The following is a 26,592-nucleotide window of genomic DNA, read 5'->3' as shown; positions in this document are numbered from 1 at the left end:
ACATAATGCTAACACAAACAAACCCGGGAGAGTCTTTGAAGCAATGTTACCCTAGCAGTGCTACACTATAGCAAAATGAACGCATGTAGAAAATAATATGATGATGTTTGAGATGATTTGTAGAAAGGGACGCGTGGTGAATAGTGAGATCTCACCCACTTAGTCACATTCTCATTTTTCTTTTTTTCCAAAATGTGTTTGTGATTGTGTTTTGTTCCCCCTGCTGTTGCTTCATCATTTTAAAGTTCCTCTACTGTCATTGATTCAACCCCTTAAAAACTCAACAAATGGCTTGGATATGACCTTTACACCTTGGCCTCATTTTTTTTAATTCACTCTCATCAAACCTCTGCTTGTTTTGTGTTGCTACTGTGAGATACAGTCCCAAGAGGTCATACACATGTAATGCAGGCAATGTTCGAATCAGAAATTTTAATAAGCTCTTTGTACAGACATGCTAACAAGTTGATTGCTTCTCCTCCGATACTCTGACAAACCTTTGATGCCAATCGAGGAGTATCAGATGAATGCTATCGTGAAACAATGTGGAAAGCCCCACCTCACACATCGATGGCATAGTAACTCTTTTTTTTTTGTTACGCTGTCACTGGTTGACTGCAGTTTCCTGGTGGAAGCACTCAGCCATAGTGTTGACTATGCCTTTTCAACATATATTCCATATCCTTGATATCAGACGTCAGGTTCCTCCACTAGTAAACTAGTAAAAGCCAAAAGACTCACAAGTTCACTAGTGTTGTTGTTTGTGGTCTTTACTAGTGAAATAGCCAATGTGCTCACTCGTTAACCAGTAGCACACAATGATAATGAGGAGGAGTGGACAGAGGGATTTGGGGCTTCCTATTGGCTGTTCAGTTCAAAATAAAGGATTTTAACCAATCAGGACTCAGGATTTTGTCCATGTCCCACCTACTTCATTTGCATGGTGCACACTAGTTAACACGTTGACCCTAGGAACTGCAACTAGTGAACTAGTGGCTGCAGTGTGCCACCTACTTGTAAACTAGTCAAGGCAAAAACATTCACTAGTTAACTAGTTGATGCCTCTTTGAACCGTACTAGTTGACTAGTGTGGTGGTGCGACTGTCATACATTATAACTGGTGAGATTTTATCCCATCAATATTAGAGCCAGTGGAGCTTACATGTGAACTAGTATTCAGTTAAGTTGAACTAGTACGACGGGAAGCTCAACTAGTGCGCCGAAAATATCAACTAGTGCAGCAAAAAGCCCAACATGTTGAACAAATGTCTCACTAGTGGTTCCCAGTCGCGTACTAGTGCTGAGTGAGGCTCAACTAGTTAAAGGAAAGACCCAACATGTAAGAAAAATGTCCAAACATCAGTGTCACTAGTTAACTAGTGACACTGATGTTTGGACATTTTTCTACTTTGTTTGGACATTTTTCCACTTTTGGGACCACACTAGTTAACTAGTACGATCAAATGTGTGCACCTAGTTAACTAGCAAAGGGTCACTAGTTAACTAGTGACACTTTTTGGGCCGCACTAGTTAACTAGTAAGGTCAAAACACTTTTACGGTTAGGGTTAACCAGTAAAGTGTTGTAAAGTTTATTAAAACACAATATATTGAAAGTATTAGATTTGATTGTTGGTGTGACTTCAGTGAAAACTAAGCATGACTGTCACATGAAAAAATATGTGTATGAAATAGACCTGTAACTACACAAGAGACCATTTAACAGATAGACAATAAGACCTGACATCCACCACCTGTATTTCTTTTGCTGAAATGTTCTTAGGATATGTTGAACTTTGAGGTAATTAAATTTTCATTGTTTGCAACCAAATAGAAGCCTGTTAAGGAGGTATATGTATTTGTCTGTGGAAAGTTTTGCTTCAGGTGATCCAGAAAGGCTGGACCAGTGGAAGGTCAACATGAGGCAGAACTGAACTCTAACAAGACTGAACACTGACTCCTCACTTCAGCACTGACTCCAGGACTGACCGGTTTTTATAGCTTCCAAAGAATCAAGCAAAAATATTAAAGTGATGAATTATTGAACATAATGCATTGATATTCATTACATTATATGACATAATACATATAATAATAGACTCTGTGCTCTCACTTTAAGGTAAATGTATTGACACACCAGAAATTGACAACAAAACATGATTCTATGGTGCCCGTAAGCTTTGGTAACAATTTAATATTCTAAATTACTTTACTGAACAGTCATACATGTTAATCTAAAGCTACATTCCAATGAATGTCTTCAGAACATAAGCACACAAACTTCTTTATTTACAAACTTGTCTAACTATTTTTTTAATTGTGTCTTGTCATTGTTATTAGGGAAGGACCTGCTTAAAGGACTCCACTGTGCTGACCATGTTCTGTCTCCAAGAGCAAAGAAGTAAAATTCATTACATGTATTGTTACGCAGTTTTTAAAATGTATTTAAATCACAAAAACCTGTTAATGCTTAATGTTTTATCTGTAGTGTATGAGTTCTTTGTCTCACATATTCAGTCAGTATTAAAGACAAAGTCAAAATGTAAAAATAATTTATGAGCCAGAACTAGAAGTTATAGATCAAATCTCAGATTCATTTTTAGTGAAGGTACAAAAACACAAAAAGGTGGACAATATTAAAAGCACGTTTAATATACAGACTGGGCCTGTGCAAGCGGTAACAGCTGAGCCCAGAATGAGCCCAGAGCTGCTGAGTCCATGAGGTGGGAGGAGAAGCGGATACAGTGTGGGACTGTAGGGGACGGGAAGAGCAGAGGTAATAAGTATTGTAGCTATAGTTGATTTTTTTTTTATCAACCATAACGAACATAAAAATAAACTCAACATTGTCCATGAAAGTCAGAGACATAGCAAAGTGTGTCCCGATGGCTAAATTCAATAACAGTGACACCGCCAACTGTAGCAGTTCCAGGTCCCCTTCAGAGGAGAGAAGTCAGGAGGTGCTAGAGGTGAGTCTGCTGCAGGTCGTCTTCATGTTGACCAGCCTGATGCTACTGACCTCCCTCAGGTTGTCGTCACCACAGTGGATGATGACGACGTGGCTTTTCCACCACAGTCCACCAGCCTAACACAGCACGCCAAGGTCTGCAGATCTCTGGACACCTCGACGGACAAACTCATCACCACGTCCATATTGTGACTGTAGGATTAAAATTAATAAATGAGTGTGATAAGAGCTTTAGATAATGAGCGCTTTGGGTACTTGAAAAAGCACTTTATAAATCCAATATATTATTATTATTATTATTATTAATAATAATTATTATTATAATGAAAAATGTGAAGTCCACTGAAGAGTGTAGCTCACTTTCTTTATGTTGGCAACACTGTTATGTCTCATCTGTAGGATAAAATGGAACTAAAGAGCTACACCTGAGAATATAGATGACTATCTAATTTTATCAATTTTTTTTAAAGACTATTACTGTGAAGTCAAGGAGCCAAGACTGCAACGTACAGTTTAGGTTTTGTGTACCAAGTGGAAGCATCACAGGTGAACTCAACAACAACCGATGTGCTGAAAGAAATAAACATCTTATAACAAATAAAAGTCCCTTTCTTACAGTCATATTCAAAGTGATAATCTCGAACAGGAATGTCTTTTTAGTACAGGTAAGTACCGCAGACTTCTGTCAGTGTAAAAACTTGTATGTGGAATTGTAGATTTTCTATTTTCTTGTTTGGTGTATGTGTATGTACCTAATAGGCTAAAAAAAGAAATAAACGGCAATAACAATTTACACTACAAGCCTTGATATTTTGATATATTTCATGATCCTGAAGTTGTGCTATTTTCTATGTGCTATGTGTGACTTGGCAAATTGCTAGTTTAGACAATTAATGCCACAGTGTGGTTAGAATTGTTCTTTCTGCCGCTCCACAACAGAGCCATGCTAAAACATATATCACAGTAATATGCTTGTTAACAAGCTACTAAAAACCTGACATATTTTAATTTCTGATTTAGGTATACTAATTTTTATGTAGTTTATAAAAAATGGTTATTATAAAACATGATAACTTATTCTGTTTTTTTTAAACATTATTGTACAGCATGTTGGATGAGTTTTTCCATTGTTCAGCATTAATATAGTATAACATTTAGCATAAAAAATGTTTTGAACTATCACCACATATAAAGGCTTTATTTTAAATATAAGAGTGGGTACTTCTCTCCCCCCCTCTGTAAACAGAACGTTTTCTGTTTTTTCACTGTTGTTAATATAAAAGATAATAATGTTTTCCGCTGAATAGTGTGTCAATGAGCTGTCGGAATCAGCAGAGCAAGCTCTTCAGGCTTTACAGGGTTACATTTTGGATAGAGGGAGTTCTTACTGGAGAGCCAATAGGAAGCCTTGAAGCCTCTTGTCCCCACCTCCTCATTAGCATTGTGTGCTAGTAGTGTCACTAGTAGGCTTTTGGGACATCACTAGTTAACTAGTACGGTCCAAAATGTTTACTAGTTAGCACTTTGGCTCTCACTAGTTAACTGGTAAACATTTTGGACCTAACTAGTTAAATAGTAAAGTCAAAATGTCTCTCACTAGTAAGCACTTTGGCTCTCACTAGTTAACTAGTAAATGTTTTGAGGCTCACTAGTTAACTAGTAAAGTCAAAAGAGGCTTCAACATGTTAACTAGTAAACAATTTGTATCTTACTAGTTAACTATTAAGGGGAATCCATGTTTACTAGTCAACATGTGAGAGCTTTTGCAGCTCACTAGTTAACTAGTAGGACCTTTAGTGTTACTAGCTCGGTCCACAGGACCACTAGTGCGTCAAACAGGTTACTAGTTTGGACTTTGATGCTACTAGTATGCTGCCCTGCGTCACTAGTTGGACAAATGTTCCACTAGTTGCTAAGAAAAAGTGACATGTAAGAGTTTTTGTTCAACTAGTACGACAAAATGTCCAACTAGTACAAACAAGTGTCCATCTAGTACTGACAAAGAGCCAACTAGTGGAGGAACCTGACGTCTGATATCAAGGATATGGAATAAATGTTGAAAAGGCTTGCCATAGTTGACTGCTGGTTTCATTCATGATGTCTTGTGTAATGGACAACGCCATATTTAGAAGGTCAAACTTGATTTCCATAGCAGGGGCTCTTTAAAGTCCCCCTCCACTCAAAACAGTGTTGTTCTTCTGTTTCTGTCCTCTAAAATGTCTGACATTGACTATAGGGACTCGTATCTGAGCACATGTTGTCACTCTAGATGTGTTCTTCGCATCCCTCTCCTGGAGGAGGAGATTTCTGTGCACTTCTCTGCAAATTGAAATTCAAACGAATCCTGGGCAAAGCTAGATTTGGTACGTCACAAATACAGAAAACCAATCGCTGTCGAATATGCAAATGTAGGCAAAGGAAACCGGAAACTGCCAGTGCACGCAGAGGCAGCGCATCAACGAGAGGACGCCAGGTGTGTCAGCTGACAGTTCGTGAAAGTTTTTATGGCTGAATCTCGCCGATGATGCCGCCAGCCATCTTGTGACGCACATTCTTCCACGGGTCAACCTAGCCGAGCAGGTGTGGTGGGCGGGGCGAGTGGTCTGTGTTATTTGCATATCGTGAATATTCACAGTCTCAGAATTTCTCAATGAGGGCGAGCTCTCTCCAGCCCCATTTCAAGGTTATTAAAAACTTTTTTGGGGGGTAAACAATGTTAAACAAAATATTAGGCATAGGAGATTATTTGTATATACTTTAACAATCTTTAACATTATTTTGACATGCATTTATCAAACCAAAATCGAATTAAATAAATATCTTATATAAATGTCATATATGTAATAAACCCCGCCAAAAAATTTAATTGTATCTGTATGACATTCAAAATATATAAATATATTTCAGCAGAGGGCTCTCTCTCGTTTGATTTTCTTATTCAGTTCCAACGTTCTGGGTTTTCACAAGAAGGGGTAATGTTGTCTCCTCTCTGTATCCCTCTTGAGAATGAGACAGTATGTGCACTCGAAAAAGGGGATTTAAAATTCTGCATTTTTTGTTGTTGTTGCTGAAGCTACATACCTATGTCCATGTGCTGTCTGTTCTTCTTTTTCACTCACACTGAGGCAGTCCTTCGCATGTCATTCGGTGAATCTCCTGCATTCGTCCAATAACCTAAAAAAATGTTCACCATTATTCATCCATGTGATATGTGGGCGTACACTTTGGGTGTACCTCTAGTCATTTATTTCACAGCCAGGTTTAACTCAAGTCCAAGGCCAATTTTCTTTCCCCGTCCGTCCCCGAAGAGGCACGTGGCTCTCCACGTTTGTGATTCCAGGCCCTTTTGATTGATCACGTCTGTACTGCACTTTTACTCCCGTTTATGGATTTTTGGGTCTAATTACCATTGTGCTGCAACTTGTCAATTGACATTGTGTTTTATGTTATGTTTTAAACATTCTTATCATAAATTCACATCAATTCTGCTCCGTTTCTGTCATTTTTATACATGCACTTTGAATATAGCCTCTGTGTTTAAAGGGGCTGCATAAAAAAACTTCCTTCCAACTGAGCTGAGCAGTGAAAACCTGTCATCCACATATCACTTGTCACGCATCCTATTCGCATGAACCTTTGTGTTTCCCAGTGATAAAGCGACGTGTTAAGGCAGGGGCCTCCCTCCCTGTCCTCCCACACTCTCCGCCACAGTCCGAGGTCTGCGCCAGACATCCGCTCTGCCTCTGCCGTAGCGCCGCTGCGTCACTCGGCGCTGGCGGTCCCACAGTCACGACCTCAGCGATGACCAAACTTTGCACCACGGGAGTGCTGACGTCACCGCGGTACAGTCACCTCCTCGGTGACGTCACTGAGTGACAGCGGCAGCGGGGCGGGGGGGGGGTTGTGCCATCTGCTGGACGCGCCCTGCCACTCACCCGGCATTACGTCATCAGGGAGGAACCGGTGCCAGTTCCGGCTCGGGTATGGCCTGTATGTGTGTGTGTGTGTGTGTGTGTGTGTGTGTGTGTGTGTGTGTCCAAGATCAGGTGTCAACAATGATCAGCTCTCAGGGGGTTTGCAGGGACCCTGGTGAAAGGAGGGAGGCTCCTCACCCACATTGTACAAGCAGCTACAGTCTGTTTATAAAAATAACTAACAGGAAATATCTTTATGTGCAGCGTGAAATAATAATTTAAAAAAAACTAGCAGGGTTGTTTTGCCGCTGTGAGTACAACACAAACATGCTGCAACGAGACAAGATAAATGAGATGGAATTGCAAGTTTAACACGTGAGCAAGGGAAAGTGGGACTACGATAATATATGTATATATGTATGTATATATATATATATATGTGTGTGTGTGTATATGTACTGTATATATACGTATATGTATATATATACGTATATATATGTATGTGTATCTATATATGTATATTCATATATATTCATATATATGTATATATATATATATATATATATATATATATATATTATCGTAGTTTCACTATCCCTTGCTCACGTGTTAAACTTGCAATTCTATTTCATTTATATATATACATATACATATATACGTATATGTATATATGTGTGTGTGTGTGTGTGTGTGTGTATGTGTGTGTGCAAACACAGGAACACATTTTGTGAGTAAAACCTGTGACTGTAGACGGTTCCGTTAACATGAGCTGTCCGTGGTGCTGAAAAGGACCAGAGAGTCCAGTCTGCAGAACAGACGTGTGATTTAATCATGCGTATGATGTGGCCGCTACTACGACAACACGTGGTTTACACCACTGCCTTTGACACGCGATTCATTTGGAATTGGCAAAATACTATAACGCACGCTCATATCACTCCATGTGCGCCGAACTTTGCGCGCGCGCGTGTGTTGGATACAGCGCCGTGTCTGTGTGTAGCTCCTGCATGTGATGATGGTGAGGACCCCATTCTCACTCGAGTAAGCGCGCCCCCGCGAAAAAAGGGAGAGGGAGGTGGGGTCTGCATTCCCACCATTTAATGTCAGGGAGAGAGAGAGAGAGAGAGAGAGAGAGAGAGAGAGAGAGAGAGAGAGAGAGAGAGAGAGGAGAGAGAGAGAGAGAGAGGTGTGTGTGTGGGGGGGACTCCGCCTATACCGCCCAGCATCCTGCTCCAGTCCGACGACAGACCAGCCGAGTGAACCAGGGCCCCCTCAGCTCGACTCAGCTCCCGGCGCGTGAACAAGCGGAGATGGGCTCCCCGTGAATCCGTGCGGTGGAGGGGAGAGGAGGGCAGGCGGGGGGCGGTCGGGGGGGGACTGCGACGAGAGCGCGGCGGGAGGAGCGCCGCGCGAGAGGACAGACGGAAGCGCAGCCGAGGGTGCCCGCAACCATGAGCCGCCCGCACTATTCGCCCGAGCCGCGGCCGCCGCTGCCGCTCTGCCCGCGCGCCGCGTCGTGAGGTGTGGCTCGGGAAGCGCTCCGGGGAACCTGTCGGCCGAAACGACACGCCGAGGAGGAGCAGGGCGAGGTGGGGCGGCGGTGGCGGAAAAGATGTCCGCCTCCGTGGGGCCCCAGGGCGGCCCTCGCCCACCCACCGTGCCGCCGTCCATGCCGGATGTGCCGGACCTCAGCCACCTCACCGAGGAGGAGAGGAAGATCATCATGGCAGTGATGGCTCGGCAGAAGGAGGAGGAGGATAAAGAACAAGCCATGCTAAAGTAAGGGCAGCGTTTTTCCTTCTAGCGTGGGACGTACAGCGTAACGCGAAACCGGCTGAACACCAGTGAGGACCCAGCATTAGTCGACCACGGCGCTGGTCAGCATCACACACCCATCACACCCAGCGACGAGTAGACCATTTCTTTGCCTCCGCTCTGCCATCATCCCTGGTACCCGAAGGTTTGTCTTTGAAGGGGATGATGTGCTGCGCTGCGGCGGCGCGTTCCTGAAAAACGGACCCACTGTGCTGTGTAAAGGCACAGCACATTGAAGTCTAGCGGCTCCGGGTCTGTCTCTAGAAGAAGCATCAGCAGAAAATTACACCCCTTGTAGGGTTGCGAGGCATGGGATCGGTCAATATTAAAAAACAAAAAAACAAAAAAAACGCCGTACAGCCACAGATGACCCGAAACAGGGTCAAACGTGTTACAGGTGTAGAGGAGGACGCGGGGATGGGGTGTGACAGCGCGAGGGTGGGGGCGGTGGCTCGGGATGATTCATAGCGCCATCCATCCTTCACCCACTCAGTTTTCATCAATGGGGACTGCACCCCGTCCTCCGGTTTACGCATCCAACACCACTCCGGTTCGCCTTTTACGCACGTATATGCAGGCTGCAGTCGCTCTGTCTTCCTTTTTTTCTTTCGCCACCGAGGAGGGAATGTGCGCGTGTGTGTGTGTGAGAGAGAGAGATAGATAGAGGGAGCGTGAGGGAGATCGCTTTGACAATAATGGGGAACAACTATGACATTATAGCCCACGGGCCTGGAGCGACACGAACCGGTTTTTTTTTACAATCCCGGCAGACGGACGGCGGTGAGGCTGTGTGCTCGCGATCATCTGCGCTCCCCGTTGGCGGAGGGCAAGGGATGGGGTGTGGTTGGGAATCTCAACAGGCCTACACCGGACACACTACAAAATAAAAGACGCCGACTAGTGTTGTACAGCGCCTTTTGAAAACCCAGATCGAATGGCAAAACAATTGCAAAAATACCCCAAGAATCCGAGCTGTGCAAGAAGCAATTTTTCAGAGGGATGCGATACACAGAGATGCGAGGCACCGGAGGAGCATTGTGGCTGAAGAGCTGGGGAGATGGTAGCCGTGAGCTCAGTCATGTGCACAAACACAGGAGATATTAGAGGCACGCTACACTGTCACGACGGCTGTGTGTGCCTCATCTGCCTCCTAGAAAGGATTGGTCACATTGCAGTTTTAATTCCTCAAGGTTTTGTTTTCTCCTCTCTCCCACAAACCATGGCAGTTTGAGCCACCAGACCCCTACACTCAGTCTCAGGCCTATATATGCTAATCTGCTCTACCAACACCTGCACAGGAACACGTGAGAGCCCCCCCCCGTTTCTGGCCCCATGTTGAAGGGGCATTGTCGTGGCAGGCGTGCTGCCTCCATATGAGCACTCTCTGGCTCGCTCCGACTCTAATGGCTTGTTTTCATTTCCAGACTGCGGCCTGAAGGGAAGCCGGGTGAGAGCCGTTTCGGGGGGCCCCTTGAGAGGAAGTTATGTATTTAATGTTCCATGAGGCACAGGCTCAGGTTTAGTCAATAATGGCCTCATCATCTGGCTAATCATTGATGGGACCCTGCACGCCACGGACAAAGGAGAAATGTGGCTTCAGAAAAACCGTTCAAATAACAGCTGGTCTTGAACATTTACTACGGCGTATCGTGTACGATTATTATGCAAAGACATGTGAATGGGTGTGAGGAGACTTTGCAGCTGGACAAACAGCGACAGAGAGGACAGGAGTTTACATACGTTGAAGAGAGACTCTGTGCATGATGGGTAATACCACAATCAGGTTTAGTGGATGAGACTCTGCAGTTCTAGATTGGGCTAAAGAGAACAACAACATGTTTCTCTCCTAGTTTAATAAACCCCAGGCTGATGGTTACTATCCAGACTGACTTGCAACGGAACAAATCAGCTTTAATTACTAACTTACTGACATCACCGACAAGCAGGCTCCTCTGGATATACAGCAGTTTCGTTGTTTAAAAGCATAAACACGTACACGCATAGAAATAGAATAGACATTTGTCCCAAGTTGACTTATATGGGGCAGATTAAGTAAGTCGGGGAGGGAGAAAAAGAGGAGGATACAGACATTTTGGCACCTTCGCATGCTTACGTCGACCTCGTTTAGTTCAGATAAGTCACACAATGTCACGGCAATGGAGGCCAACCGCTGTGCTTTTCCTTAGTGAAGCATTATGAATTCATCTTCTATTCAAGGGACAGCTGGGATCAAATGACTATACAGTATATACAAGTGATACAGTGATACGAATCATACAAACCAGCCACAAACACACTTGGAAATGTCCTTTTTAAGCATTATAAAGTAAATCTGTCAAGTCATTACTTGACATTATTATTCTTTCAAACGTTGAGGTGTGTTGTGTCCAGTTGTTTAAACATATGGGATATAATGTTCATGATTGTTTGTTTGTTTGTTTGTTTACTTTGAGGGCAGAGGAAAACAGTGTCACAGTCTGGTTCAAGAGTCTTAACTGAAATATTGTTTTTTGAGCAAGGTAGTTCAAAATGAATGTTGTAGGACAGTCTGCCATTCATCCAAATTCCTGAGTACATTTAATATTGTATGACTTTGTATGTGTGTGTGCGTGTCGTAGTATGTAACAGTTGTGCTTTTAAGAGAATTTTGAATCGAACACAAACATTACTGACATAACTGATGGTACAGTTCTTGGCAGTTCATCTGAATAATCCACTGAATCAGTGAGCTTCATTTCAATCAGGAGTGAACGAGTGAATGAAGAAAAAGATTATTTATTACAGGTTTAACAGAATCATATGCAATGACAAAGTCTTGATAGAGTCTTTGGTGCTTGGACCCCATGGGGAGATATGGAGTCCAGACACTGGCGGTGACGGTGGTGGATGACTGGCTGAGGGACAGGCAGAGAAATCAAATCTAAAATAAGACAGCAGCAAGATGATTGGCCAACAGGGCAGGCGTGTTGCAAGCTATTGGATAGATGAGACCAGCTGATGAACAGCTGATCGTTGAAATGACATGCTCGGGGAAAATGACAGCATGAAACTGAGAGTGTGCGCGAGCGTGAGAGGATGAGAGGCAGGATGAATGAGAACTAAACTACGACCGAAGCGAACGTGAGAGCCCTCTTTGTGTCTGAACTGACGCTAGAGCTACATTTGTAAACCACATTGACATTGACAACACATTATTGTTACATGGTGGCAGTTGGGCCATGTGGTATAACGGTTTTATTTTAGAGCTTCTGACAAACTTTCTTTTGTCTCTTAGCTTAATACATTTCCCTGTGACCATTAGGTTAAAAAAGGAAATGAGGCAAATTTGTTTCCAGACCTTTGGAGATGGGATTAAGACTGGCGACGTCCTCTTCAGATATAGCTGCCTGGCTATAGCTCTGCACTGCAGCATGAATTATTATGACAGAAAAATGGCAGCAATCATGAATTTCGATTATCACATCGACTCCTCGAAGTGACAACTCTTAGGTTGACATATCTTTTTTTTTTCAGCGTCAGGAAAAAAATTGTTACTGCTACCATGTGTCAAGCAGAAGTCAGAATGCACCAACACAACATCAGGTTGAAATGATATGAAAGTGCAGTTCAGGCAGATGGTGCGGCCACTAAAGTAACCTGCTTTGCCAAAATGAAATTCATTTATATATCCCATTCCTCTTGTCTCGACAAGATCTTAATTTATGTCTGTGTAAATTTGCTATTTAGCCAAACATATGGGCCTTTAAAACACATGTTAGTGTTTCTTGTGAGCATCTTCCTTACTTATGATATTCATAGAGCATCGGCAGAGGTGGCCTTTTGTCAACCAGCAGTGAGAATTCACATCCAAAAAGAACAGCGTGCACCCTCACGTGGTGACCTGTTTCACCTGGCCAGCGCTGTCCACCGTGGTTGCCTGAGACGTGAGCAGCTGGCAGTGATAAGGTTAAACTGATATGGGACTTTCATTTGCCATGAGTGTAACCTCCAGCACGAGTCCGGATCTGTTTGCTCTGGCTAGGTTCACGAGAAGTCAGTCACGCAGGCTTTCCTTCACCGGTTCACGGCGCAAACGAACGTTCGACACACTGTAGACTTCAGAGAGCTCCCTCCATCGACTTGCTTAAACCCCCATCGACTTCCTAATCCAGAGGACGTCAGTGGAGGAGAGCTGCCATCCCGCGAGGGCCGAGTGAAATGCTGAGCGCAGCAGTGACCGGCCCCTCCGACGACGTGACGTCGGAAAAACCCCAAAACAAACTCTCGTCAAAGTACAACAGGAAGTCTTTTCTCCGCAGCCCGGCTCTCCGAGTAACCGACCGCCCCTGGGAGCTTTTGTGGCTTCCAAAATGTAAATATAGAAACAATGTGTAAAATATTGATGCACTTGGCAGAGGGGTTGTAGACATTTCAGACGTGGGCGGACATACACACGGGGCCTCGAGGTTGAAGTGGGGGGTGGGTGGAGTTAATGGAGGCACTTTTGTTGTTTTTTTTTATTAATGCAGAGAAGTACAAGTTAACAGTATTAGTGATGGTCCTCCAGAAATTTACTGGAACCCCCCCCCCTGCTTTAGAAGTAGTTTTCGTAACATTTATTAGATTCCTTAACACTTCTCTTATCTATGGCACAGCACAAGGTGCAGATTGGGCAGAGTTTGTTCCTTGACACCAGATGGACAGATGAAAAAATCCAGAGGAGGAGGGAGGATTTAGGATTAGAGCGGTGGAAAGAGAGAAGAAAGGGGGTGACAGAATGAATTCTGTAAGGGGTCCCCGCACATACACACATGCACACACAAACACACACAGACACACACACACACACACACACACACACACACACACACACACTGCTAATCAGTCATTACCAGGGCTCCCGAAGGCTGCAGGCCAAAGGGGGCATGTAGAGGGCAGTGAAGCCCCCCTCCCTGTCCACTGTCGGAAATGGTTGCCGCTGTCCACCAAGAGATCAGCTGTAGTTTGGTGACAAGGATCCTTTTTCAGGGGAAAGGGGTTGACTTCTGTTCCGACGTGGGCAGTTTGGTTTCTGTTCGTTTTGACAATTTTTCTTTAAAGCCCCAGTGTGCAATTCTTGTACTTTTCTGACGGCATCTGGTGGTAAAGTTGCAAACCGCAACCAACTGAGCACCCGACAGGGGACATGTTATGGTAGCACCGCTAATTACATTTCCTGCAGTGCTGAAAAAAACGCAACCGTATTTAATGATGCGTTCCATTATACCTCGGAACTGCTTGGAACTCGGACCCAGGAACCCGGGGTGGTGAACACCATGTAGCAAACATGGCGATAGGTTGGGAGGTCGGGTCTCCCTGATGTAACTATATTTAACTTATTCAAAGTTGTTGCAGGTGATTATACATCTATGAACCCATAGTTATGAACAACATATTCAATTTCTGTGAGTACGTTCTTCTTCATATTACACACTGTAGCTTTAAGGCCCATATTTTTGTATCCAATACGGGTCAAATCGTGGCAAAAGGTGTCACTCGAGTGTAATGCTGCCTTCAAATGGAACCCGTGAGCTTGTGGTTACAATTAGGCATGTCTTGAACACGGTATGCGTTCAAGTGGTGAAGTCAAAAGAACAATGGTAACATTGACTAATATTAACAGAACTGCTGCTGTCCACAAGCCGCAGAGATTAACAATATAGCAAGGATGATGTTATACAGGAAATGCAAAGGTTAATGACAGAGGGAAAATATGAGGCTGTTGGGGAATTTCAACATTTGCCTCAGTTGTATTATAAAATTATGAAGAAAAACTATATGACTAAATTGAAAATATATTAACTTATCATCCAAATGATTTCTGATAACATCAGCGAACATTTCTGTGCTAATGGACCCTGCTTGTGAACGCAGTCACAACACCATTTGAAGCTCTTTAGGTTTTAATGGCCCCAAACTTGACTGGTGTGGTTCACACGTACGGCTCTCATCAGCACTGTGAAGCAGGAAGCTATTATTAAGAATAGGTTCTGAGAAGCCCATGGTACGCAGCTAGCCCAGCACCGAACTGACAGACAAAGTTAAGAAATTGCTGGTGAAAGCAGGGGAGCAATAGGCAGCTGAAGAAATTGATTTGTGTCTGTTGGAAATCAAACAGAAGTGAAAAGCAGATGTGCTGTTCTGTTTTGCTCAAGCTCATGGATGTCAGGATCTAACCTGTTATGGACTTCCGAAGGGCCTTTGATTTTGAAGATGTATTTCAAGACTTGTAGTTTTCCTTGTGATTGGACTTTGGATTGTTTTGTTTTTTTAAACGTATCTCAGATGTTTGCATTATGGATTTGTTAGTTCCTGTTTTACTTTGAAATTTCTTACCTTGCATGTCTAACCTGTGCTTTACTTCCTTTCTTTGTCTGGTTTCCCTCAGAGCCGTTAGGAGAGAGAGTCGCGACAACGGAAGTCCAAAAATGCTTACACTTCACGTGACTCATGTAGACTTCAGATAGTTCCCGGAAGTTCTTGGCGCGCAATTAGAATCCTTTATTCAGAGCGACAGAACTGCGGTTTTTGGTAATTAGTAGTCAATAATCTATCGATTTATGATATAGCAGACCAACATGCCTATGTAGTTACTCTATGTAGTTAGTCAATACTTTTTTAAAACAATTTCTTTTACAAATTTAATAGGATATAATCCACTAACATGCTTTAATGCGCATGCTGATTTGATTCAGATGTGCTGATAATACACAATCTGATTATTTAAACGTCTTGCCCTTCATAAGTGCAACACAGACGGTCCATTGACTCCATTGTGCTGATACTCTAATGTGCTGCTGCTCACTTCCGGCAACTATTGAGAGGCTCAATCATCCGCCATGGCTGGGAAAAGAAAGGTCCATTGGAGTGAACAGAGTTGTCGCTACTCTCTCTCTCACCAGCTCTGGTTTTCCCTGTAATTGTCAGAAACTCTGAACCTTGAACCTGATAAGCAGCACACAAAACACTTGCATACACCATCATCATCCGCTTAGATAATTGACTATGGGAGTTTAATATATTTTTTCTCTCGAAACAACAACTGTAGCTATTGATTATTTTTGATATTTAGTATTATATTGATTATTCTATTAATTAATCAAGCAATCGTATGAAAAAGACTTTTGCCTAATTGAATGGCAATAGTAAATATCCAAAATTGAAAAAGACACGTTTCCTAAAATAAACTCCAACTTTGCTAAAACATACAATGCAAAAACAAATAGATAATTTAAAAAAATACAGTAATGTGAAGTTACTTTTTAACAAAAAGGTTTACTTACAATTTAAAACCGAATAAATTCAAAGAGCTCTTACTGTATGTCTTGTCGTGTGTGTGTGTGTTTGTGTCTGTGTGTGTGTGTGTGTGTATCCGAGTGTGTGTATGGGTGCATGTATTTGTTAACGCCTATATAGGAGTATGTGGTGGTTGCAACGAAGAAAGGTATATATCAACCTTCTCAGAACTGAGGCTTACCCTGCGCTTAGATGCAATGTCTCCCGCTGCAGAAAACAAACACACTGATGGCGTGGGTATTGCTGGAATACACAGCTTGGACTTTGCCAGCTTTGAATATGGCGCTGCATTTGTTTTGCACCATGACAGCGGATTTTCCTTCTTGGAGAGGGGACGTTCTCCAAAGTACATCAAGACCTTTTTTCTGCAGTTTGATTTAGTTGCTGCTCCTCATCCTCTTCATCACCGGGGCTGAAGTCTGATGATGATCCCGGTATATTGTTTAGGAACAATGTTGCACCCTTACTGACATACCTTACTGGGTTGCCTTGGGCTGTGCCGGTGGCTCCGTTTCCCCTTTCGTTGGGAAGCCCTGCTTCCTTTTCGGCAGCAAGTGCCATGGCTTCTACTTCGCCCTGGACCTTGAAATGCTTCATCAGCAGGCAGGAACTTGAGTCTTCTAAACCCGAGTTCCAAAGCAGCAGCAATTGGGACTGTGTTTGGAGGTTCAGGTTGAAATACAAATAGTCCTTTTCATCTTGCAGTGACCCGTTCTTCCACATGGGCCTGGAATGATCTTAATGGTGCTGGCTCAAAAGCCAAAACTATGTTTGGCCTTTTTTTTTTAAGGCTTTGCACAGGCCGTGGAAGCGCAGAGTGTAACATCGTGTCACCCACTCAGAAACACTGCAGCCCCTTCAAATATCTCAAGGGCCTGGCTGAGCTCCTCGACCAGTATGGAAGCAAATAAGAGACATAAGTCTTTGAACTTTAACAGCCACTGAATACTTAATATTGAAATATTTTATTTTGAAAAACATGTATCTGAATTTATTTGTGTGGAATTCACCTCTTTGAAATTATTTTACTTCAGTATTCAGATCCAAAAAAATTCAGATCTCAAATTTCAAGTTACAATTTTTCGATTTGCTCAAATTCAGATCGAAAAATTCGTGTCAAATATTCACACTCTGAAATTCGATTGCTCAAATTCAGATCGAAAAATTCACACAGTAACATCCGGGCTACCCAGGATAGGAAAAGCAATTGAGCCTGTATGCAATCGAACCGACATCTGGCAAAGGGGAAACGAAGGCGCTCTGGTGAGTTTGCTGTTCATGTACAATCAAACTCAGGGCGCGACAGGAGAATGTTGAAGCTAAGTATGTTTGGAACACAGATATGGTTTGTGTGACTCGTGTCTTTATGTAGGTGAGTCATAACATGACAGACTGCCTGTGCTCTGATACTGATACTGTCAATTTTTCGATCTGAATTTGAGCAATTGAAAAATTAAAATTTGAGATCTGATTTTTTTTGTATCTGAATACCGAAGGAAAATAAATTCAAAGAGGTGAAATTCCGAACAAATAAATTCAGATACATGTTTTTCAAAATAAAATATTTCAATATGAATTATTCAGTGGCTGTTAAAGTTCAAAGACTTATGTCTCTTATTTGCTTCCATAGACCAGGTTCCACTGTTCAGGCTTCCGATCAAGCTAGTGGGGTTTTCCTCTTGGAGTCACTGCTGGGTCACAGAGTACTGCAGTCACTGGCCATCTTTGTCCCAGAAGCCTGAATTACTGTTAAGTGCTGTTCCAGCCAGCGAGCACATGTGTCTTGAACCAGGGGAATGCTTGCTATACGCTGAATGCTTCTCCCTGTCGAAGCAGACTTGCTTTTACCAGGCTTTAAATGTCTATTGGATCCTCTTTGCTTTGATATGATCTGTAAGTGTTTCTTCATCCTCAGTTTCAGATATCCTTTGCAGGATAGTTTCACCTAGTTTGCACCGTGGTTAGCTGGCATCATGTGAAGTTACCAATAAAAAAAACCAAAAACCCAAAACACGATATCCCTCTTGACCTAACTCGGTGTCTTTCAGACGAGATAAAGAGGGGGGGAAAAAGAATTTCAGAGCAGACCTAGGGGTTTCAAGGTTTGTGGGCGAAAAATGCTAATGTTGAATTATGGATCAGGTCTGAAAATAGCTCACACTTGGAAGCAGTTCCTGAAATATTTAAATATTCAGTTCACTGGCTGCTGTTGATGTTCCAAACCTTTTTTTTTTTTTTTTTGCCATGTTAACCTGTTTTAGTTTCGCCCACTGTTGCATTCCGCTAATTAGCTACAGTGTGTATTGTTTGAATTGTGTCCATGTGCCCACATGCTCTGTATGTTTGTGTGTGTGTGCTTTTGTGTATGCAAGTGATGATGTAATTAATGTTCATGAATGTACGTGCATCCCTACTTTACATAGGTGAAGCTTATATATAATAAGTTCTCACACACACACACACACACACACACACACACACACACACACACACAAACAAACACACACACAGGATCTATACTGTATGTCTGAGAACATTTACACTGCAGTGCTTATGAGAAGTGACAGAGGAACTGCACCACAAGCCCAGATGGTGTTGCCGTGTTGTTGGCCTGTGGATGAGAGCTCGCAGAAGGAAGGGCTGCTCCGTCTAAAACAGAATGCTTTTGTCACTGCGAGCCCCTACTCTTTTCACAGACAGCTGGAAAAGAGTTTGAAACTTTGCGTTCCGTGTGTGCTCTTAATTAAAACAACTCAGAGGCAGTCGGGTGTATCTGCAGCACCTGGAGGAATGGAAGTCAGCGGGGAAGTCGCTGTCTCTGTGTGTGTCCCCGTGTGAGTGTGGGTGTGTAGGTGGACAAGATTGGTGTTTTGTGGGACATCTGTGTGTGTGTATGTACCTCCGTCAGTTTGTCTGCACCTCTGTCCTCTCTGTCTGCATGTTGCGTTCGCCCCCAGTACGTCCTGCGCGCTTGGTGTTGTGACCGTGACGACGAAGGTCCACTGTGACAACGACTTGTTGAAACGCACCGGCACTAAAAGTTGCCCCTGGAAGCGGATTGTACCCTTCAGATTTGTCCAATATGAATCACAGTTCATACAATAATGGTTTGTTGGACCTGTGGTTCCTTTGTATCAGTACATCAAACCATGGCGACCCCTCCACCCACCCAATAATAATCAAAAAACCAAAACCCCGCAATTCATCTCAATCCAAATCTCTTTTCTACCCATCGATCCCACTGGCAGATGGAGGCAGTGCAATAAATCCGAATATGGTAACGTTTCCTTCTTTAGGATGGAAGTAGATTATGCACTGTGGCTGCTTGTGTGTGTGTGTGTAACAGACTGCATCACTGTGTTTGGGATTATTTGAATGTGTTTTTCGGTCGGCAAGATTGTTTTAAACAAAATCAAATAATAACACTCACACCTACATGTTCTAAATTTATTTTTGTATCTGTTCTTGAAAAAAACGTCAAAAAAAGAAATGCACTTAAACTATCTGTGCTCTTTTCCTATCTTCTGCCCACCGGGAAACAGCCTTGTGTTTTGTGTATTGATACGGCTGTGCTGATTTGATATCTGGTTAATCATTGGCCGCGGCAGAGAGCAGCGCAACGTGACCAAGAGTGAACCAGATGTGTCCTTTCACACCGAGACGATGGGAAGAAATGGCGGCTCGCAAGCGTGTGGCTGGCTGGGATTCTGTGAGGGAGTGTGTTGAGAGGGAGAGACCTGAGAGAGCCTCCTCGTGAGTGGCCCCTTTAGTGCTCCCAGACCTCCCCAGCATTAAAGCTTAATGAGAATGCATTCTGCTTGGGCTGACCAGGCTCTCCGCCCCCCCCACCTCTCCTTCCATCTCCTTCCATCTCGGTGTGTCTGTTTAAGAGGAAGTGATGGGATTATATCTTGAGAGGCCACACACAACATTGTCTGTAACTCCGGGCCAAGAAAAGGGTCTCTGCCGAACGAACACCAGAGCCATCACGCCAAACATGCTGAAAATGCTTTGAGCTCATGGAGTGTCCCATTTGTGTACATGTGTGTGTAAGAGGGGGATCGTGACACACCTGCATCAGTCGAAGCGGTGAACGGCATGTGGCCGAGGGGCTGGGTGGAACGTAGGTCCTGAAGCAGGTAGAGGAGCGGAGTGATTTGCCTTTGCAAGCTTCATTTCCATAACTTGCATATTGCCAGTCCTTACAGGCAAGCCTCACCGCACGGCAGCCATCTTGGCATCACCCCTGGGCAGTTATTTCAGGCCTCGAGAGCAGGTTCCTGTCTAAATGAGGAGTGCACTTTCAACTTCCGCTACCTGCCCGCCCCAAAGTTACACATCACCAACCCCTTTCACGGCGTGCCGCCGTGTGCCGACGTCAGTTCACCCCGCCAGAGCGAGTGACAGTTTACGTTTGATGTTAGAAGATTATACAGCTGATTTATCACACAAGATTTTATTTTGATATTCTGCTCATTCGAAGGCCGTCGGCACCCACTGCCACCATCAGAGCCTCGACTGTGTGCTTGCCTCAGTGCGACATTGCGATAGGCCCGCTAGGTTTCCTAGTTTCGGCAGATGATTTACTGTTTCACAGGATGGGTGGCACACGTGTCACACTGCCACTATCTTTGGTGTCACGGACTTTTCTATTCACGTTGCTCTAAGTGGTTTGTCTCCTTCCTTCTACAATCTCCGCATATATGGTAGCTTTAAATACTATTTGAGCTTTCTGGCTCCCATGTTGGGAAGCAATTTCTGATCTTTTTGATGAAGAAAGATACGTTTTAGCATCTGAGCCATTATTAGACAGAGTCGATTCTAGTGTATATTATTATGCCCATGAATTTTTTTTTATTCAGGTGACAAATTATCAACAAAAAGCAGTTGTCTTAAAGCATCTTAAAATGGCCATGATATGCTTAAAAGACTTACTCATCCTCCATCACTTTAATCAGAACCAGTGTGGCGAGGAGGAGCAATTACAGTGAGACACGTGAGTAGCGTATTGAGATTGAGAGGGGAAAAAAAGGAAAACTACCCCTTCCTAAAGTGTTGTTCCTCTACATGGCTCAAGAACAGCTTCACTTCTTCTTTGCATAGAGTCTCCACGTCTATAAAACTCAAGGGATTAACACAATTCTTCCATTGTATTTAGTCAATTAAATGGTTATGGCTGATGGATGATGCCCCCGTTTGTTAGGAGCCAATGGTGTTGGCTCGCTAGCGCAAGAATTCTGATGTAGAAAATATTGGAGACTAATAGAAACGAACAGAACGTCCTCACAGTAGTATTTTTAGTACTTGGCTTCCATCTTGTGCTCTGTTCTCGTGTATTGTAACTCCCCAGCGATCATTTTCTTTTCCTTACATACATTTTATACAATGTTTATACAACTATTGAGAAAACATCAACTATATATTCATTTAACTGACTATATCATTGCACACCTGACTATGCCTCAGCAGTGCTGAGAACCCAGATGCACTAAGTTCTTCTGTAATTCGAAGTGATTTAAAGCACATTCAATGATGATGATTTAGCAAAAAGAAAACCCTTTCAAGAGCAGCTTAACAGCAGTGTTTCACTACACTTTCTGGTAGTTTTAAGTCTTTTGTACCTGTGACCACTGTAAATATGCTCTACTTTACATGCACCCACACCTGACTCTCATGTCACCGTGTACGGACATGCTCCTCTACATAACTGCAGCAGGGCGAGAAGCCGAACCAGCGGAGGTCAGCAAAAACAAGGTCTTCGGCCAGTGTTACGATCCTCTTTTTCAGGTTCATAGCTAAGATCAGTGTTATGGCCTCCCCACCAGAGTGCTTTTTGAAATATGAAATACAATTGGGTGTATTGCAGTCAAAACATGCAGGAAATGTTTCAAACAATATGAAAGTAACCTCACAGTAGCAAATACTGCTGTGTCTCATTTACTGGTGGTATGGCTTAATCTGTTATTTGGTAACTTAATACTGTTTCGAATGTTGCATGTATGTATGTATGTATGTATAAGCTGATAACAAGCAAAGTAGAAACTCATTGTTTAAGGTGGATTGTCCCTCAGCATGCTGAGTCCTGGTGCGTTGCGACCATGCGTTTACTCCTCTCCCGCAGGACAGAACTATAGCAAAACATGAATTCTGCTCAAACTCTTCAAACACAACTTTTGGGGACATGAATAAACCACGAAGCTAGGAGGGAATTTTTGCACAGCAGTGACAATCCAAAACACATTTAATTTAATTTGTAGCTCCCTCTTCATTGAGGTTGGTGGGGGGGGGGGGGGGGGGGGGGGGGGGCAAGAGGAGAGCAGGAGGAATGGAAGAAGATGACGGTGAAGAAGAAGGGGGCCAGCTGAGGCTGCTGGGATAGAATGAGGGGATTAGAGGCTGCCCATAATTACTCCACAACTACTCCACCAACTAGAGTCATATGGCTTACACATCACCCAGTCGGCTGTGTGAGGTCAGAGGCTTTGTGCGCCACATGTGATGTGTGTGTGTGTGTGTGTGTGTGTGTGAGTGTGTCAGTATTTAAGAGAGAAACAATGAGAGGACAATGCAGAGTGAACTGTACAGTATATGTACAGTGATGTGGGGAAGACCATTTTTTATCCATTACTAGGCTTTGAGTGGAGCGAAATCCAATATACAATACTGACGATATTAGAGAGCGAGGTATAAGAAGAAAAGAAATAAAGGAAATGGAGGGAGAGTTAGAGGGAGATAAATGGAAAAGGAGGAGAAAAAAATAAATGCATGAGCAGAAGAGAATGATGAACACACACACACACACACACACACACTGAGGAGGCCATGCCAAAAAGGCACTCTGCTCCATAAATATGGGTAAAACACTCACAGCATCAATAAAAAGAGTTATCAACATCCAAGCACTGGATATGGGAGGGGCTGCTGTAAGTCTGGTGCTACAGACGGAAGACGGGCTGAAGTTATGTACTGCATGCAGCGGAAGGATTCCGTCTGGGGAGTGGTGCCACGGCCAGCCTTGTATTTGGCATGACAAAAAAAAAAAAAAATGCTGTGAGCCTTGTCAGCTTCAACTTCTGAAGTTAAAGTCAAGTTCAAACACACTGGTGACCCTCTTACCGCCACCCACTGATCTGGAGTGGGGACGTTGGTCTCCCTGTCCGTCCTTTTGTCTTTGTGCTCTCGAGTAGCCTCCTTAAATGTGGCACTTTTCTTAATTAATCGCGAAAAATCGATGCTTGCACGATTCCAGTGGCTATACCACAATTCACCTGTTCGGGCCCTGTTCACACCTGGCATCAACACGTGTCTCGGGTGATCCCATCTGACCACGTCACCTCCTATATACAACTAAACATGTGTACATCAGTTCTGTTTGCAAAAAACAAATGCAATGTTGGTGGGAGACTGTCATGCACTTCCCATGCCCAGTGCGCAAGAAGTCGAGAGCAGAGGGAGACATCGAATCAACGCAGACCGGGTTCATTGCTTGGTGTGCTCCAGGCGTTTGAAAGACTCATGGTGTATCTCTGTGGGCCTTGTGAGATGTTCAGACATCATGACAAAGAAAGGCTAACATAATTTGTATAGTTTGCACACCTGTACTCAGAGCCGTCCACCCAAGTCTAATGTTGATGCCAGGTATGAAGACCTTGGATGTCCTTTGTCATCAAAATCTTGTCAAATGTATATATTCAGTGTTAGAACTCATATAGTTGTGAGGATTAAAACTTCTCAAAAGATACAAAAGTTGGAATTCAGGGCAGGGGGGATATGTCCAGGCGTACCCAGGCAAGCCAGGGCGAGACACCATTAGAACTCATGCATAATACCAATAACAATAATTACACCAATAGAAATGGCCCTGAGAAATAGAAAACAGGCGTATTTTGAAGAAAATAGTAGGAGACTGCTCAGAGTCTCCATGAGGGGAGCTGGGGGAGCTCCAGAGTTTCAGTTCAATTTGGTTCCACGGTCAGCTCGAGTTTATTGAGGTTGCTCCCCGGGAGAGCACAATGAGCTCTTTGCAACCGACTCTGTTGATATTAAGTGAACTTCTTTTGATTCTTTTTTCTGACTCCAAGAATTATTGAAGAGGCAATATCTGACAAAGTGTTGGTGCAGGAACCAGGCCTCTTTCAGGCCCAGTTCTGACCCAGCACCTTTGCAACCGAAAGTGTTGCAAAGGACTCGCTTGCAATGGAAATTGGAAATACTTGACTAAAGTTTTTGGTCAAAATGTCAGGCGCTTCAAACTGATTAATGTAATAACAAAAAAAGGTAAAGAACGCAGAAGAGTGTCGAAAATATTCGGACCCTTGAGCTGTGTACTCAACCAACAGGCTAATCTGACTATAAGGAAATGTGCCTGTGACATTGGATCCTGGAAAGAATGACAGCTGGGAATCAAACCGCTATCAAGCCTGGAAGGATTGACCAGATTGTTTGAGAAATTGCATGTGTATAGATAGATACACACTGACCATCTGGGTGCTTTATTTCTGCGAGTATGACGTTAGTACCACTTTATAGCCCTTTGACAGTGGAGGCCAAATATGTAAAACTCCCCACTGAGGACATCATGGCAGCGCAAACGACACAACAAAGGCGGTGTTTGCATTTGGTTAAGCACCCATCTGTTGCTCTTCTTTACCCCTTTCTTACTTCCTTGCCTCGCTCACACACGCCACACTCACTCCAGCGGGAGGCAGAAGGCAGTTCAATTATTTTTGACACATAACATCATCTTCACTTGCTTTTTGTAAAACAGATTGCCAGCGTTCTCCGCATCTACATCTGCCTATTCTCTTCCCTTCTCTCCCTGTCCTCATCCCGCCCATCCTCTTTCCATCGCTCTGTCTCCATCCACTTTCTGTCATCCACTCCTCTCCTCAAGTGGTATTTATAGAGTGGCTCCGGATGCATCGGCTTCTCTCTTCCGCTGGTCTCCGGCCCACGCTTGTTTCCGTCTTGGCTCTCTTTGTTCATCTTTTGCCTTTTTTCACTCGTTCTCCTTCCACCACCACCACCACCTCCTCCTTCCCCCTGTAGAAAAAAGTTTGTCTATCCATCTCTTTCTGAGATGGGAAGACTTCTGGGATGGTCTATACACTCTTCACCTGTTCTTTTCATCTTCCTGACTCTTATTCTTTTTTACCCCACCCTTCCCCCCTGTCTGCGCCTGCCCCCTTTCATTTACCACCTCTGATCACGCTGCCTCCCTTGACTCCTCCTCTCCTTGCCTCCTCACAGCATGTGCCGACATGTCTGTCGTCTCCCCTGGTCTCTATAGACTGCTCAGAAGCAGAGAAGTTTTTCCCTCAGCTGTCACGAGCTGTGCTGGGACTATTGATTCAACATGCTTGCTTTGTTCTTTCAACTAAAAACTCCAAATCCCTTGAAAATGTTCTGTCAGTAGACTGCTTTGCTGAACCCCACCCCTGAACAGCGATTGTCCAAGTATGTGCCTAGGATTTTGGCAATCGGTAGCAATCGACATCGTTTAGAAGTTGTCGTCCTTTGTCTTTCCAAAACCACAAGAGCATAACTGTATGGATTGGATAAGAGCTACCTTGGCTGATCAAAGATAACGGGCATGTCATTAGGTAACTACATTATTTAACGGGGTCAAAGTGTTATTAGAAAAATGCCTCTTCAGGACTGGAACATCCACCCAGACAGAGCAAGGTCCTATCATATCATAGGTGGGAGTAATAACAGTTTACACTCCACACAAACTTATGTTAGAAGGCATCACGTCTGCCAAAGTCACATTAGTCCACATCCTCCTATTAATTGTAAATGTATAAATATATTGTGAAAATAAATTGAGGCATTTTGGGGTGACCCCTTTGCTGTTGCACTCGGATTAAAGCGTGCCAGTAAGGCAGCCTTTGTTCACTTCTGTGGGAAACTAAGGACAAATAATTTCAAAAACCATTGCTCGAGTAACAGCAACAACAACCAAGGGGGGCGGGGCTCAACGTCCATCAGCGCTTTGCTGCTGAAACATAAAGACTACATCCTCCAACCGAGAACGTTTTGGGCGTCGCCGGGAATCAGCTGATGAGACCGAAATAGTGTTGCCTCCTTGGCCAATGTATTCATAGTGGTGCTAATTAACAACTCCACACCAACGACGGGAGAAGAGTGGAGAGAGAACAAGAGACAGAAAGAGGAGAGGGAGGGAGGGAGGGAAGGGGTCCTTGGACTTGATGAGCTGAATGTGTGGCACTAGGCAAATTCAAACCCATACATGTTTACATGTGGGTTTTCTGTCTGTGCAATTTTTTTTTTCTTTTCGAAATTTGCATGTGTGTGTGTGTGTGTGTGTGTGTGTGTGTGCGTGTGTGTGCACAAGTAAACATTTGTTTTCATTCGCACACTTGTTTTGACAAGGCCAAAGCGGGGCCAAGCTACATGTGGCTCTCTGGCTGTCCCTGCTGGCCCATGGTGGTGACCTAGAGAGGAGACAGCCACAGTTCAGCTGATTCACACCACTCGAACCCCCCTGGCCACAGTGTGCCGCGGCCACATGCTCACACGTACTTTTATAACAGTAATGAGGAGTACACTATAAGCAAATT

General features: G+C 43.7%; 1 protein-coding gene across 23 annotated transcripts in view; it reads left to right on the top strand.

The window, feature by feature from the left end:
• Positions 1–8,105: 8,105 nt before the first annotated feature.
• The window catches only part of rims1b (regulating synaptic membrane exocytosis 1b), a 69,597-nt gene continuing 51,110 nt past the window's right edge, over positions 8,106–26,592 (top strand). For 8 of the 23 annotated variants that reach the window (XM_035637862.2, XM_035637863.2, XM_035637868.2 and 5 more), the window contains exon 1: positions 8,110–8,659. In XM_035637862.2, the coding sequence (XP_035493755.1) occupies positions 8,493–8,659 (167 nt within the window). In that variant the 5' untranslated portion in view covers positions 8,110–8,492. Of the gene's footprint in view, positions 8,660–26,592 lie in introns of all 23 variants that reach the window. The other 15 variants (XM_035637866.2, XM_035637867.2, XM_035637879.2 and 12 more) reach the window with 6 other exon arrangements.

The sequence above is a fragment of the Scophthalmus maximus genome, chromosome 8 (assembly GCF_022379125.1).
Source record: "Scophthalmus maximus strain ysfricsl-2021 chromosome 8, ASM2237912v1, whole genome shotgun sequence".
Classification (NCBI taxonomy): Eukaryota; Metazoa; Chordata; class Actinopteri; order Pleuronectiformes; family Scophthalmidae; genus Scophthalmus; species Scophthalmus maximus.
Note: the sequence above shows the minus strand (reverse complement) of the source record. Positions and strands in the feature narration are given on the sequence as shown.